General features: G+C 44.8%; 1 protein-coding gene across 2 annotated transcripts in view; it reads right to left on the reverse strand.

Moving 5' to 3' along the window:
• The window catches only part of ANP32A (acidic nuclear phosphoprotein 32 family member A), a 107,736-nt gene extending 94,301 nt beyond the window's left edge, over positions 1 to 13,435 (reverse strand). For both annotated transcript variants that reach the window (XR_003940350.1, XM_030189812.1), the window contains exon 1: positions 13,243 to 13,435. Coding sequence is in view for 1 of the 2 variants with exons in the window: in XM_030189812.1 (XP_030045672.1) it covers positions 13,243 to 13,296 (54 nt within the window). In the remaining variant the exon portion in view is untranslated. The remainder of the gene's footprint in view (positions 1 to 13,242) is intronic.
• Positions 13,436 to 14,513: the final 1,078 nt, after the last annotated feature.

Consider the following 14,513-nt stretch of genomic DNA (forward strand, 5'->3'; position numbering starts at 1 on the left):
CTTCTGTAACATAAATGCTTTATACATTTGTAGTACAAATTCAGGCGGAAACCCTCCAGCAGATCCTTCAGGGAAGAGAGAAAAAGGTTTCAGACTGTACCCGCTCTGAAGAAACTGGCAGAGACAGACTGATCAGTCGAACCGGCCAAGGTAGCTAAAATGGCTGCAGCTCCAGCCAAAGCTCGGACCACTGATTTCTCCTTTGCCGTTACTGCATCATTTCCTCCTCCCCTCCCCCCGCTGCAGGAACCTCCGATGAGCTCTCAATGGCGATGCAGTATTTACAGCAGCCAATAACCTAAGCTGCAGTACTGACACACCGTGCAGCGTCTTAACTTCCCTGCCATGCTGCTAACAACCGAGGTGCAGTGGGGGGTTTTTGGATCTCTGCGCGCTGGACTGAACCAGAGAGGACAGCTGCTAGCCACAAAGCAGGAGAACCAGCTTAAACAGAACCTCAGAAAGCTGTGCAAAGCGGGACTTTTTTTTTTTTAAATTAAACGGCTGCCTCTCCCAGCCTAGCTGCTCTTCCTATGAAGAGACCTAGGCAAAATGAATACAGCAGAAGAAAATGCTGCAAAAAAGAAGGACTTGGGGGGGGGGGGGGGGGGACCCGGCCACCCAGGTGTAGCACCCACGAGGCTGTAACAGATCCCTGTGGACCTCAGCCTCCACTAAACAGGTTCAGCCAACCTCCAAATGCACAGAACAGTACTACTCCAAACACAGAATACCAATGAAAAAACCCCTATAGAAGAAAAATAGAGGAAAAGATAGAGAGACTGAAGGGCTCCCCATCTTCCACCTGCTGGAGAATAAGATTACTGGATCTTTCTCTGTCTAGCAAGGGCTCTGATTAGATCTCTCTGAAGAGTCAGAATTCTCAGTCTCCACCTGCTGGAAGGCATACACAACCCATCAGTCACAATCTGGGCCGGTCCAGAGGGACACTAAGGAACAGGATTTATTCGTACCTGTCACCCTTTACACCCCGTCTCTACACGAGTATTTATGAGAAATATGGGTAAAGCTGGTGGGAAAGACAAGATAAAGGATTAGGAGCCCTCTCATTTTCAGAATTAAGAATTTTGTACATAGAGACCTAGAACCAACATGGGGAAAAATATAACTAGATATCAATTCTTTCAAAATTTGCCATCAATTTTACTACTAAAGCAAACATTTTATTCAAAAAAAACCCTACTGCTGGAAAAAGTTCTCTTCTTTAAAAATAAAAATAAATAAATAAATGAAGGACTTATCTAAAGCTAAATAGTGCTTTAATAGATTTGGGCCCAACAATTTAAGTATCAGACTCAATATGAATCTGCTATGGGAACCATGACTAAAGATAACTGGAGAAAAATGTTTGATTTACATGTCTAAGGTTTATATATCTTTAAAATCAGTTGTGCTTCAAGCTAAGGGCCTCTTATTAAGCCACGCTAACAGCTCCTAGTGTGGTAATATCGACAAAGACCATTTACTTTGAATGGGCTCTGTCGGCATTACTGCATGGGAACTGCTAGCGCAGCTTGATAAAAGAGGCCCTAAGATTTTAATGAGTTCATATTATCCTACTTTGATCCATAAATGGGATCATAATAATTCGCCGCTCTGTTGGTGAAACTGTTCAAAATCAATAGATTTTGATCACATGTGATGGAATTGTCCTAAGATTCAATTATTTTGGAAAGAAAAAATTCAGAGAAATATCTCGACCATTACTAAATTTCATCTCTCACTGCTATATGAAGGGTTGGTGCTGGGAAGGGAATAGTAATGGAGTAGCTCTAGAGCACACTCTGGCATTTATTGTTATGGACACCAAGATGTGCTGTAGCCAAAAGATGGAAAAATAACTCACCTCCTCCTTCCATGGATGCTATGTAAACACCATGAATCTTACGTAATAGAAAAAAAAATCCATTCTCAAAAAAAAAAAAAAAAGACAAATTTTGTTTTACATGGCTATCTTATGAAAAATACTTGGAAAAAATGAACAGCCAATGATCTGACCTTGTTTACAAATATTTAACTATCCAACTCATAAGTATGTTAACGTTCACTTTATATTAGATATTGAAGAGCAGAATGAAAGGGAGGGGCTTTGGGGAAGGAGTTCACACATTTGAATATCCTAGGGATTTCAAACTTCATTATTGATACAATCCTTTGGTTGTGTTGTTTACACACTTACCGCAGGACAAATTCAGGTGTGCCACAGTATTTCTGGGATCATGCATGCCAATGCCATCCTAGAATATCTTTTAGCATGGGGACATGTTTGGAGGCAGACAGTAGACACGCCCTGCAGGCAAATCGCCATTTGCTGCTGATTAGCGCAGGGTTAGCACATAAGCCCTTACCACCTACAAAATGAGGAAATTAGCACATGGCCATTAATGTAAAAAAAGAAATTGTGGCCATTTTACAGCCATGATAAAAAGTGGCCTCAGCATGCAGGAAACCCATGTGCTAAAAATAACGCAGCCTTGTAAAAGGGCTCCTACATTTGTTCTTGTAACTTTTTTTAAAAAGCTCTAATTTTGATACAGATGCATTTTTCTATGGTAAACTTTCCCTCTGATTAGTATGTTCACATTATTCAAGCTCTTTTTACTGAGTTGAAACATATTGTAAAGAAGAAGTCAAGACGAAAAAGCAACCTCAAAAAGGTGTATTTTTAATCTGGATTTGAATAAGGCCCAAGAGGGTGCATGACTCACTGATTCATGAAGTCTGTTTCCAGGCGGTGTAGCAAGGCTAAAAACAGTGGAGTAAGGAATAAGCAATGGAGAAGAACAGCACAAGAATGGCTTGACAGATGAAGAAAGGTCAGGAGGAAATGTGTAGGCTGAGAGATTAACTGAACTGGTCCATTTCCCTATCAGAAATAAAAAAGCAACCTTGTGTGTCAGTGTTATTGTGGCAAAGACACGTGGAAAGTGTTAACCAGAGGTCACCAAGTTCTTTATCTATAGCATTGGTCTAAATAAACCTGGATGAATGGTTCAAAAATTATTGGTGGGGAACAGGGAAGATAGACAAACAGACTTTATAAGAGATTCCCTATAGAAAACTAGGCAAAAAAAAAAAAATCATTATAAGCAGTTGGTAAAGTCTGCGTACAAAAGCAGGCCTAAACTGGGCCGAGCACCTCTTCTAGCCATTCTGAATTCTAGTGGCTTCAATGTATTCTGATGCCTGAAACAAAACTCTGGCAAGCTAGAGAGGTCATTCCTGAAGTTAGTGTAGCATTTAGATGTACTAAATTGCCATTCAATATGTAACACTTAAGAGTATATTGTTTATTTTATCATTTGTATTGTATTTTGTGTGTTTTAATTATTGCAAACCACCTGCAGTCTTTGTTGGAAAGGTGACTGTCAGCATTCGTATTTAAATGTTGAAATCAAAGTAGGGTATACACAAAAAGTAGCACACTTGAGTTGTCTTGTTGGGCAGACTGGATGGACCGTGCATGTCTTTTTTCTGCCGTCATCTACTATGTTACTATGACATTGAATCTAAAAATTTGATGTTCCAGGCCTTTAAAGGTACTGTTGTTAAAAGCATAAACTACGGGGGGTGGGGGGGCGCAGGGTACAGGACATTAATACTGCAGTCAGGTTGCAATTCTGCCCCTATACTACAACTTCTTCTGACAAAAGCCCCCCCCCTCAACATTATGGGATTAGGGCAATCACCCCCATATGCCTCCCCCTAAAGACAGTCCAATATTACTACTACTACTACTACTATTTAGCATTTCTATAGCGCTACAAGCGCTCCATGAATACAAAGAAACACCCCTTTCCATTTCAGACTCTATTCAGGCATTCACTCAACATGTTCCATTATGGGCATAAGATTTTTAAGTTTTGGAGTAGGGATGTATCGAATATTCATGTTTAACTTGACCCCGAATACATTACAAGATTTTAGAATAGTGATCCTGACTAGGACCAAAATAAGATTGGATCGGACAAGAGAAATACCTTTCTCTTGCCTGACTTCACATTTATGGAATGATACAAAAAAAAAAAAAAAGTGGTAAAGCCATTTTAAGGAAATTTAAGCATATATGTAAAACTTTTACCATTGACAAGCATTTAATATTGTTAATGATTCAAAAATAAGGATCTACTGAATATACTGCAGTTGGGAAGATCTTCTGAACTTATGACCGTCTTGTATGGGAGCGTTTAGGTCTCTCCTATCTGGTTATTTGGAGTTCTTTTCTATCATATAAAATTTATATTTGTATTTATTTAACCACCTTGATCTGAATTAGCTAGGCGGTACATAAAATATTTTTAAATAAACAATTATTCATATTAAGCCTGAATAGTGATTTAAATTAAATATATGAATAATTTGGGGCACTACTTTGCTAAATCCCATAAGAACATAATAGTAGCCATACTGGGTCAGACCAATGGTCCATCTAGTCCAGTACCCCGTTTCTAACAGTAGCCAAGCCAGGTAACAAGTATCTGGCAGAAACCCAAATCCTAACAACATTCCATGCTACATATCCCAGGGCAAGCAGACTATGGACTTTTCCTCCAGGAACTTGTCTAAAAACCCTGATACACTAACCACTGTTATTACAAGATCTCCGACTGCACGTTGCTTCTTTTATTAAATTTAGGCATTGAGCTTTAGCATAACATTTTTCAAATTCGACCAAACAGTAAAAGATGCTGATACAGCTGTAGTTTGGAGTACGTAATTCTAACAAACTCACCATAAGGATTGCAGCATTAGAAAGCAAACTGCTGAGGGTTTTGGTTGCCTGTAAGGGCTAGAGTTGATTTTAAGGTGGCTTGCCTTATATGTAAGATTTTTCTATGGGTATTGCCCTTTAGATGGTATCTCTCTGTTAACTTATCCAACAGTTCGTTCATCAACCTGATCCAATTATTTACTAAATTTGGGTTTTCCACCAGTTAGTCGGATTTGTTTTAAGCGTTTTCATGATAGATCTTTCAGTTACATTACTGTTAAAGTGTGGAACAGTATTCCTGTTCAAATTCGGAGCATTGATTCACATTTTCAATTTAGAAAATCTTTGAAAACTTTATTGTTTAATAAATATTTCTGAATATGTAGACATACTATTGATATTTGAATCTTAGCGTAACCTGCTTTGATTCCAGTTGGAATTAAGCGGGATATAAGAGCTGGAAATATAACGGAAATTGGTGACTGAAGCCAGAGTAAACTGTTCAAGCTACTTTTGAGGGGTGTAATATCAAAAAGTCACTGAGACACTGTGAATCCTATCATTACTACATTGTAGAAAGCAATAAAATTACTCCAGAATAACAAATGTATTAGCACAATAATCAAAAGCAAGTAGATATTATCTCAGTCAATCTTACTGTTTGTCTGACACCATTCTACCAGAATGATAAATTATACTACATGAAAAGCGAAGATACTTACCCGTAGCAGGTATTCTCAGAGGACAGCAGGCTGATTGTTCTCACATGGGTCGACGTCCGCGGCGGCCCAGGAATTGGAAATTTTGCAAGCAAAATAAACAAAAGGTTTTACCAGAGAGTTCTGGCGTGTGAATCGTGCGCACCACGCATGTGTGGACGACTTCCCACCCGCCGCATGAGCGTGCTACCTCATTTTACTCAAAAAGCATAAAAATAAGCAAAGAAACAACAACAACTCCAAAGGGGAGGAGGGCGGGTGTGTGAGAACAATCAGCCTGCTGTCCTCGGGGAATACCTGCTACAGGTAAGTACCTTCGCTTTCTCCGAGGACAAGCAGGCTGCTTGTTCTCACATGTGGGGAATCCCTAGCAACCAGGCTCACTCAAAACAATGAACATGGGTCAATTGGGCCTTGCAACGGCGAGGACATAACATAGTTTGACCTGAAACCATAAAGAACAAACAGAGTGCAGCCTGGAACAGAACAAAAATGGGTCTAGGGGGTGGAGTTGGATTCTAAACCCCGAACAGATTCTGCAGCATTGACTGCCCAAACCGACTGTCGCGTTGGGTATCCTGCTGAAGGCAGTAGTGAGATGTGAATGTGTGGACTGACGACCACGTTGCAGCCTAGCAAATCTCCTCAATGGAGGCTGACTTTAAGTGAGCCACTGACGCAGCCATGGCTCTAACATTATGAGCCGTGACATGGCCCTCTAAAGACAGCCCAGCTTGGGCATAAGTGAAGGAAATGCAATCAGCTAGCCAATTGGAGATTGTGCGTTTTGCGTTTTCCGATGGCGACTCCCCTTCTGTTGGGATTGAAAGAAACAAACAACTGGACGGACTGTCTGAAGGGCTTTGTCCGCTCCATGCAAAAGGCCAATGCTCCCTTGCAGTCCAAGGTATGCAAACTGCTTTTGCCAGGGTGGGTATGAGGACGGGGAAAGAATGTTGGCAAGACAATTAACTGGTTCAAATTGAACTCTGACACCACCTTTGGCAGGAACTTAGGGTGCGTGCGGAGGACTACTCTGTTGTGATGAAACTTGAAGGTGCATGGACCACCAGGGCCTGAAGCTCACTGACCCTACGAGCTGAAGAAACAGCCACCAAGAAAATGACCTTCCAGGTCAAAAACTTCAGATGGCAGGAATTCAGTGTATCAAAAGCAGCTTTCATCAGCTGGGTGAGATCAACGTTGAGATCCCATGACACTGGTGGAGGTTTGACTAGGGGCTTTGAAAAAAGCAAACCTCTCATGAAGCAAACAACTAAAGGCTGTCCAGAGATAGGCTTACCCTCTACACGGCAATAAACACTAATCGCAGTATGGTGAAATCTTATGGAGTTGGTTTTGAGACCAGACTCTGATAAGTGTAGAAGGTATTCAAGCATGGTCTGTGTAGGACAAGAAAGAGGATCTAGGGCCTTGCTGTCACACCAGACGGCAAACCTCCTCCATTTGAAAGATTAAGACCTGTTCGTGGAATCTTTCCTGGAGACTCGGGAGACACCCTCTGAAAGACCCAAGGAGGCGAATTCTAAGCTCTCAACATCCAGGCCGTGAGAGCCAGAGACTGGAGGTTGGGATGCAGAAGTGACCCCTCGTTCTGAGGGTTGGAAAACACTCCAATCTCCACGGTTGCTCAGAAGATAACTCCAGAAGAGGGACCTAAATCTGACGCAGTCAGAAGGGAGCAATCAGAATCATGGTTCCGTGGTCTTGCTTGAGTTTCAGCAAAGCCTTCCCTACAAGAGGTATGGGAGGATACGTATACAGAAGACCTGTTCCCCAATGTACGAGAAAGGCATCTGACGCTAGTCTGTCGTGAGCCTGAAGCCTGGAACAGAACTGAGGGACCTTGTGATTGATCTGAGTGGCAAAAAGATCCACCGAGGGGGAGCCCCACGCTCGGAAGATCTTGCGGACAACGCCCATAATCAGGGACCACACGTGAGGTTGCATTATCCTACCAGATAAGTGGCTTGTAGAAACATGCCATGATGGCACGCCGAAAGCCACATCTGGACGGCTTCCTGACACAGAGGGCGAGATCCGGTGCCCCCTGCTTGTTGGTGTAATACATGGCAACCTGATTTGTCTGTCTGAATCAATATGATTTGGTTGGACAGCGGGTCTCTGAAAGCCTTTAGAGCGTTCCAGATCGCTCGCAATTCCAGGAGATTGATCTAAAGACCTTTTTCCTGAAAGGACCAGGCTCCTTGAGTGTGAAACCTATCTACATGAGCTCCCCACCCCAGGAGGAATGCATCCTTCGTCAGCATTTTCTCTCACTGAGGAATTTGGAATGGACGTCCCAAGGTCAAATTGGATCAAATCGTCCAGAGAATTCCGAAAGTCGGTGGACAGTTGGATTACATCCTCTAGACTCCCCGCAGCTTGGCACCACTGGGAAGCTAGGGTCCATTGAGCTGATCTCATGTGTAGGCTTGACATGGGAGTCACATGAACTGTGGAGGCCTTATGCCCCAGGAGCCTCAACATCTGCCGAGCTGTGACCTGTGGAGACGCTCGAGCTATGGACACCAGGGATAGGAGGTTGTCTGCCCTTGCCTCGGGAAGATAAGCTCGAACTGTCTTTGTGTTCAACAGAGCTCCAATGAATTCCAGCTTTTGGACTGGAGTGAGATGGGACTTGGGGTGATTGATTACGAACCTTAGTTCTAGCAACTGAATAGTCATCTGCATGGACTGCTGAGCGCCTGCCTTTGAGATGTTCTTCACCAGCCAATCATCGAGATAAGGGAACACATGCACTCCCAGACTGCATAGCGACGCTGCATCTACCAATAGGCACTTTGTGAATACTCTGGGTGCCGATGCCAGACCAAAAGGCAGCACACAGTACTGAAAGTGCTGAGTTCCCAGTCAAAATCAAAGATATTTCCTGTGAGCTGGAAGTAGAGATGTGTGTGTAAGTATCCTTTAAATCCAGAGAGCATAGCCAATCGTTCTCTTGAATCAGGAGAAGGGTGCCCAGGGAAACCATCCTGAACTTCTCTCGAACTACAAATTTGTTCAGGCCCCTTAGGTCTAGGATGGGACGCATCCCCCCTGTTTTCTTTTGCACAAGAAAGTACCTGGAATAGAATCCCAGCCCTTCTTCCCCTGGTGGAACGGGTTCGACCGCACTGGCCTTTAGAAGGGCGGAGAGTTCCTCTGCAAGCACCGGCTTGTGCTGGGAATTGTAAGATTGAGCTCCCGGTGGGCAATTTGGAGGTTTGGATTCCAGATTGAGAGTGTATCCTAACCGGACTATTTGAAGAACCCACCGGTCGGAGGTTATGAGAGGCCACCTTTGGTGAAAAAACAACCACCTCTCCCCTACTGGCAAGTCGTCCGGTACGGACACTTTTACTGAGGCTATGCTGAACTGGAGCCAGTCAAAAGCCCGTCCCTTGCTTTTGCTGGGGAGCAGAATGGGCTGGACAAAATGATCCAGGTCAGAGACACGCAGCCATGAGAGTCTGCGCATCGCTATACCTTGAGCAGCGATCCTGGATGTCACGTCAAAAGTACCCCTGGCAAGGAACTTGCGACATGCCTTCTGCTGCCTGACCACCAGGCGAAAAGGCTCGGCCAGCTCCGTAGGGAGTGCATCAACCAAGCTGGACAGCTGATGTATCGAGTCCCGCAAGTGTACGCTCGTGAAGAGCTGGTATGACTGGATCTTGGCAGCAAGCTTAGCAGCCTGATACGTCTTCCTCCCAAAAGAATCAAGAGTCCTAGCTTCTCTACCTGGGGGCACCGAAGAATAGTGTCTAGTACTTCTGGCTCTCTTGAAGGCAGAGTCCACCACCATGGAATTGTAGGGTAACTGAGACCTCATCAACCCAGGTTCACCGTGGATCCGATACTGGGATTCAGCTTTTTTCGGGACCACAGGGCCATACAGAGGGGCTGACCAGTTACGCATAAGGAATTCCTTCAGTACCTTATGCAGAGGAACTGTCACAGCCTCTTTAGGTGGAGAAGAATAATCCAAGACCTTGAGGATCTCAGTCCTAGGCTCATCCTCAACCTCCACAGGGAAGGGAATAGCCATAGCCATTTCCCGGACAAAAGAGGGAAAGGACAGACTCTCCAGTGGAGGGGAAGGATCAGAGGGAATCCCAAAGGACTCATCAGAAGAGAAGTACCTGGGATCCTTATCTGACTCCCACGAACGCTCCAGCTCAGTGTCAGATAAAAGTTAAGGTGCTCCGACACTGGACCTGTCTCGTCGCCAAGGAACGATGTCCTCTATGGCAATGTCGAAAGGTCAATCCCCTGCCCGACTGCGGCGAAGCTCCCTCCACTGACGTCGAAAGGGAGTCAACCTGGGTGGCAGCTGACGCCGATGCCGCAGACAGCACCGCAGGTGGAGACCTCACCACAGGAGAAGGGCCTGAGACCGTAGCAGAAGGCGCAAGCACCCCTGACACCGAAGGTGACTGACGTAGCAGTCCCTCCAGAAGTTTTGGAAACAAGGCCCAGATGCGCTCGTCGAGAGCCACCATCGAAGAAGGCTTCGGGGGTCGGTGGAACAGGCAGTGTCAGAATCTGTTGAGGCTCAGGAGCAGGTACCGGGCTGCTAGGAGACCGACGCATCGGCACCTCCTGTATCGTGGGGGAGCGATCCTCTCGGTGCCGATTCTCTTGAAGCCCCGGAGCTTCCGGTACCATGTGGCGAAGGAGAACGATGACTGTACTTCTTCACCTTCGCTCGACGCCCGTCATCGAGACTCCTCGGTACCGATCAGGAAGACATGGAATCCTCACGCCTCCTCGGGGCTGGGTCAGACGAAGGTTGGTCCCAGGGGGCCTGCATAAGAGGAGGCCTCGAGGCAGGTGGAGACCCACTCGATGCCTCACTGCTCCCAGCGTGAACTGGTCTCTGAGCAGCCATTACCTTTGCTCCCGACGTCCATGCGCCTATCAATGTCGAAGGACCGGACAAAGCCCCAAAAAGCTTTTCTTGTTGGGCTTCTCAAGACGCCTGGGTCCATTTCTTCATACGAAGACACAGACTACAAGCAGCTGGGCTATGGTCAGGCCTAAGGCACTGGATACGCCAGGAGTGGGTATCGGTACCTGAGATCGCCCGGTTGCACCGAGTACAACGTTTGAAGCCACTGGGTGTCTTCGATGACATGGAAGGAAAAACGGCCTCAGCAAAATCAAATGATGTGATTGTGCCAAAATGAGAAGGCATGAAAAGGAAGTAAACCAGACTGCGTGGCCCAAAGGCCGACCTCGTCGAAAAGAAAGGAAACTTTAAAGGTGGCAAAAAGAAACAAGAAAACTACAGGAATTATAATTGTTTGCTTATTCTTATTGTACGCCACATTGAGCCTGCCCATGAGCGGGAATATTGTGGGATATAAATGTCATAAATAAATAAATAACGTTTTTTTTTATAGTGAAACAAGAAGAATAACAAAAATAAAGCAAAACTAAGTCGCGTAGAGAAGTTCTCTTCCTGGGCCTGAACGGAGAGCAGCAAAAATACTGCCGCACCTTACCACAGAGAAAAAAAGAACTGAGGTAGCACGTCATTCACGCACCAGAACTCTCTGGCAAAACCTGTTTATTTTGCTTGCAAAACTTCTGATTCCTGGGCCGCCGCGGACGTTGACCCACATGAGAACAAGCAGCCTGCTTGTCCTCGGAGAATATGATTACACACTGCTCAGTGCATGAAATCTAATACAAATGTAAAACAAAAAACAGACATTTACATTTAGTAGGAAACATAAATAATGGCACATAAAGATCTGTATGGTCCATCCTGTCTGCCTTGTGCAGGTTACCCCTCTCTTGCCTTTGTCTCCAGTTGTGGTTGATAACTGCTAGCAGTTACAAATCAGAATCACATTTTATACAATTTGTGTGTTGGTGATGTTGTTAGTCACACTGAAAATCTATTGGCACAGCTGTTTTGGACCATTCAGCAATTACCAGTAATCTGTTTCTGTAGGGCAGCACTTTTGAAAACCTGACTGGCTGGGTGTGCCAGAAGAACTAGGTTGAAAACATGCACAATGAATATGTATGAGATAAATCTGCATGCACTGCCTCCTTATTATGGAAATGTCTCTCATGCATATTCACTACAGATATCCTGAAAACCGACTATGTGCCCTGAGGTCGAGCACCACTGCTCTAGGGTGTACTTTTGTAATTTCACTAAAAAAACATCCCTTAGGAATCTTAAATAAAGAAGACATACAATTAAAATTTGTTTTGACTTCTATCATTTCCCACAGGCTTGCACATTGGTACATGCTTGCTCTGTTCATGGTAGAGAAGAGTGGTAGTACTGGGGTAGGATGAAGAAGCAGACAGCTTGCCCTTATTAGGCAGATTAAGTGGTTGCCTAGGGCAGCAGCTTGAAGGGGAGGAGCAATTTTCAAACAAACAAAATGAACATTAAGTTTACTATTTAAATGTGTTTTGTCCAATTATGCATTTTTACAAGATTGTTATGCGAGAAATCGCGCTAGAATGATCATGAAGGTTTTCTAATGCACCTAAACGCCTTGCCTCAGCCCTGCCCTCGCTATGGCGTTAAGAGCCAACTTCAGGGCTCTTTTATAAGTGCTCGGCAAGTGTCCCTCCATTTATTCCTTGTGACCTATATTGTCTGAGCAACCTATGTCAGCAGCTCAGCCGTCTCCATTCAAACAATCAAGTAGCAACGGGCATATGAAATATTTGGGGATGTAGTATTTTCTTAAGACAAAACTTTTCGTCATGCAAGAAGGAAGAAAGCACCCCCTTGGGGGAATTGATGTTGTGGCCATCCGCTCCCTTTACCTGCAAGAAGAGGCTTCGCTTTCAAGAGCCGCACAGTAGTAACATTGTATCAGCGGTGGCAGCACGAGCGAGCCTTGCTTTCATCTGACAAAATGGCAGCAGTCCTCTCCGCGGACACAGTGCCCGACAGGGGCTCCGAACCGGCTAAATAAATAAATAAAGGAGTGTCCGGAGCCCATCAATGGCGGCGAATGCAAGCACTAAAATGCAACCTTGCTTCTTCCTCCACTGCAAGCTGCCTGGCTGAAAATGGCGGCTCGCCTTCCTGCCACTTCCCACAGCTGCAGCTCTTTGTTCCCTCCCCGCTGAGCTGCTCCGCTGCATCTGCACGGCCGCTTCCCCAGACCACCGACCGACTCCTTCAGCTCAGGGCGCTCCGCTCGCCAAGCTCCAGACGGCGCCCTCGCCTTTTGCGCAACACAACGCCTGAAGTTCGCATTCCTCCCCGCTCTCGGCTTCTAGGTGTCCGCATAATTTGCACATCATCAGCAGCAAGTCATGGTTGGTCATGGACTATTTTTGTCCTGAGAAAGTAAGTTTCTACTTTATTCGGGCTCCGTTTCAATAGCACGATGCGCATTTGCAGCTTCACTAGTGGACTTTAATAAACATTTCTGGCAGGATCGGGCGAGAGAAAGGGCGCGTTCATGAGGACTACAAAGTTACAAATATGGCTCCCTAGTCTGACTGCAACAAACGAAGACGCACTTCCAGCAACCATTTCTACTACACGAGATTCTCCAGCACCCAATCAAAATATATCAAACAAACTTGTTCTTTGCAAACCCCCCATTATTCCACTCTCACTCCAAAGCAGCCCGTTTCGCAAGACACACGCGTGCGCCTCTTGGCACCCAAATTGGGTACACAGGTAGTCAAATCAAGGGCAATAACACAACACACCACCAGAGCTAACATTTTGAGAAAAGCAAAAAAAAAATAAGAGCTCCGTTTGCAAATCCTTACGTCTGACGGCGTCCTATTCCGAAGCTCTAAATGAATTCTTTTCTTCATGTCCATCTTTGTTGCAGAAGTCTTTTTTTTCTTTTTTTTTTCCCCCCCAATCAACAAACACTAAACCAGCGTTTAGGACTTTGAAAGATCAACCAGCTCAGCTAGATCTAGCCCCTGTTCGGAGAGTAAGACTAAACTGATAGCTGAGGAGGCGGACCCCACTTCAGTAAATGACAACTTACTTTACCAACTACAAGGTAAAGGCACAGAGCCTGGGCCAATAGCCCGTGGAGCCCTGGGAGCGTCCAATCATGGCGCCGGGATCAGTTATTCGGTCGTGGCCGACACACACTGGGCTACAACTGTACACTTCACTTCGGCCCGGGGAAGACAGGTTGACTAGCTGGTCAAGCCGCGGACTGTACGCAAGACATTGCTTTTGCTTTGCAGGCTGGCTGGTTAGCAGCAGTGAAGATTAGTGGTATGGCTTTTGCATCATCTTTCTCCGAAACTAGTGTCAGATCAGCTACGATGTCAATCTGCCGGGTATCCTTAGCGACGTCTCTCCTATTGCCAAGCGCTTTATGCTGTACCGATGCAAGCACGTTTGAACAAAATCTTCGACGATATTGTACAGTTTTTCTCCCTCAATGCCTTCCATCTCTTCCGTCTTTTTTTACATTGCACTGCTGCTTTTTAGCAGATGTATTTAAAACGAAGAGAACTTATTTTATCTGTTTCTTTAGATGCTGAAAAAGCCTTTGTCCGGGTAGAATGGAATTACCTGTTTAATGTTCTTGGGCAATGTGGTTTTCCAAAGCTCTTGCATTTATTATATTCATCACCTTCTGCACGAATTGTAGCTAATGAAGAATTTTCTAAATCATTTGTTTTGGTACCAGGCAAGGCTGCCCTGTTTCTCCATTATTATTTAACCTGGACCTTGAGCCCCTCTTGGTGGCTATTCGTAAATCTAAAAATATATCCGGCATCTCCTTGGGCAACGAAGACTTCAAACTTTCAGCTTATGCAGATGGCATACTGTGTCCGCAAGCATCCATGAACGCTTTTATTAGCTTAATTTCTCAGTTCTCTAACATCTCTGGATACAAAATTAATTGGGACAAAACAGAGTTGATGCCTTTGAATGATGTGTTTGTGTTCCTTTTTCTATCCAAGGTTTTCCTCTAAAATGGGTAATCTCTTCTATCAAGTACCTTGGCGTTCTCTTTGATAGAGAACTCTCAACTACTGTTAAAGTTAACTGATATGCTTACAAAAAT

This window comes from Microcaecilia unicolor, chromosome 1 (genome assembly GCF_901765095.1).
Source record: "Microcaecilia unicolor chromosome 1, aMicUni1.1, whole genome shotgun sequence".
NCBI classification, from domain to species: domain Eukaryota; kingdom Metazoa; phylum Chordata; class Amphibia; order Gymnophiona; family Siphonopidae; genus Microcaecilia; species Microcaecilia unicolor.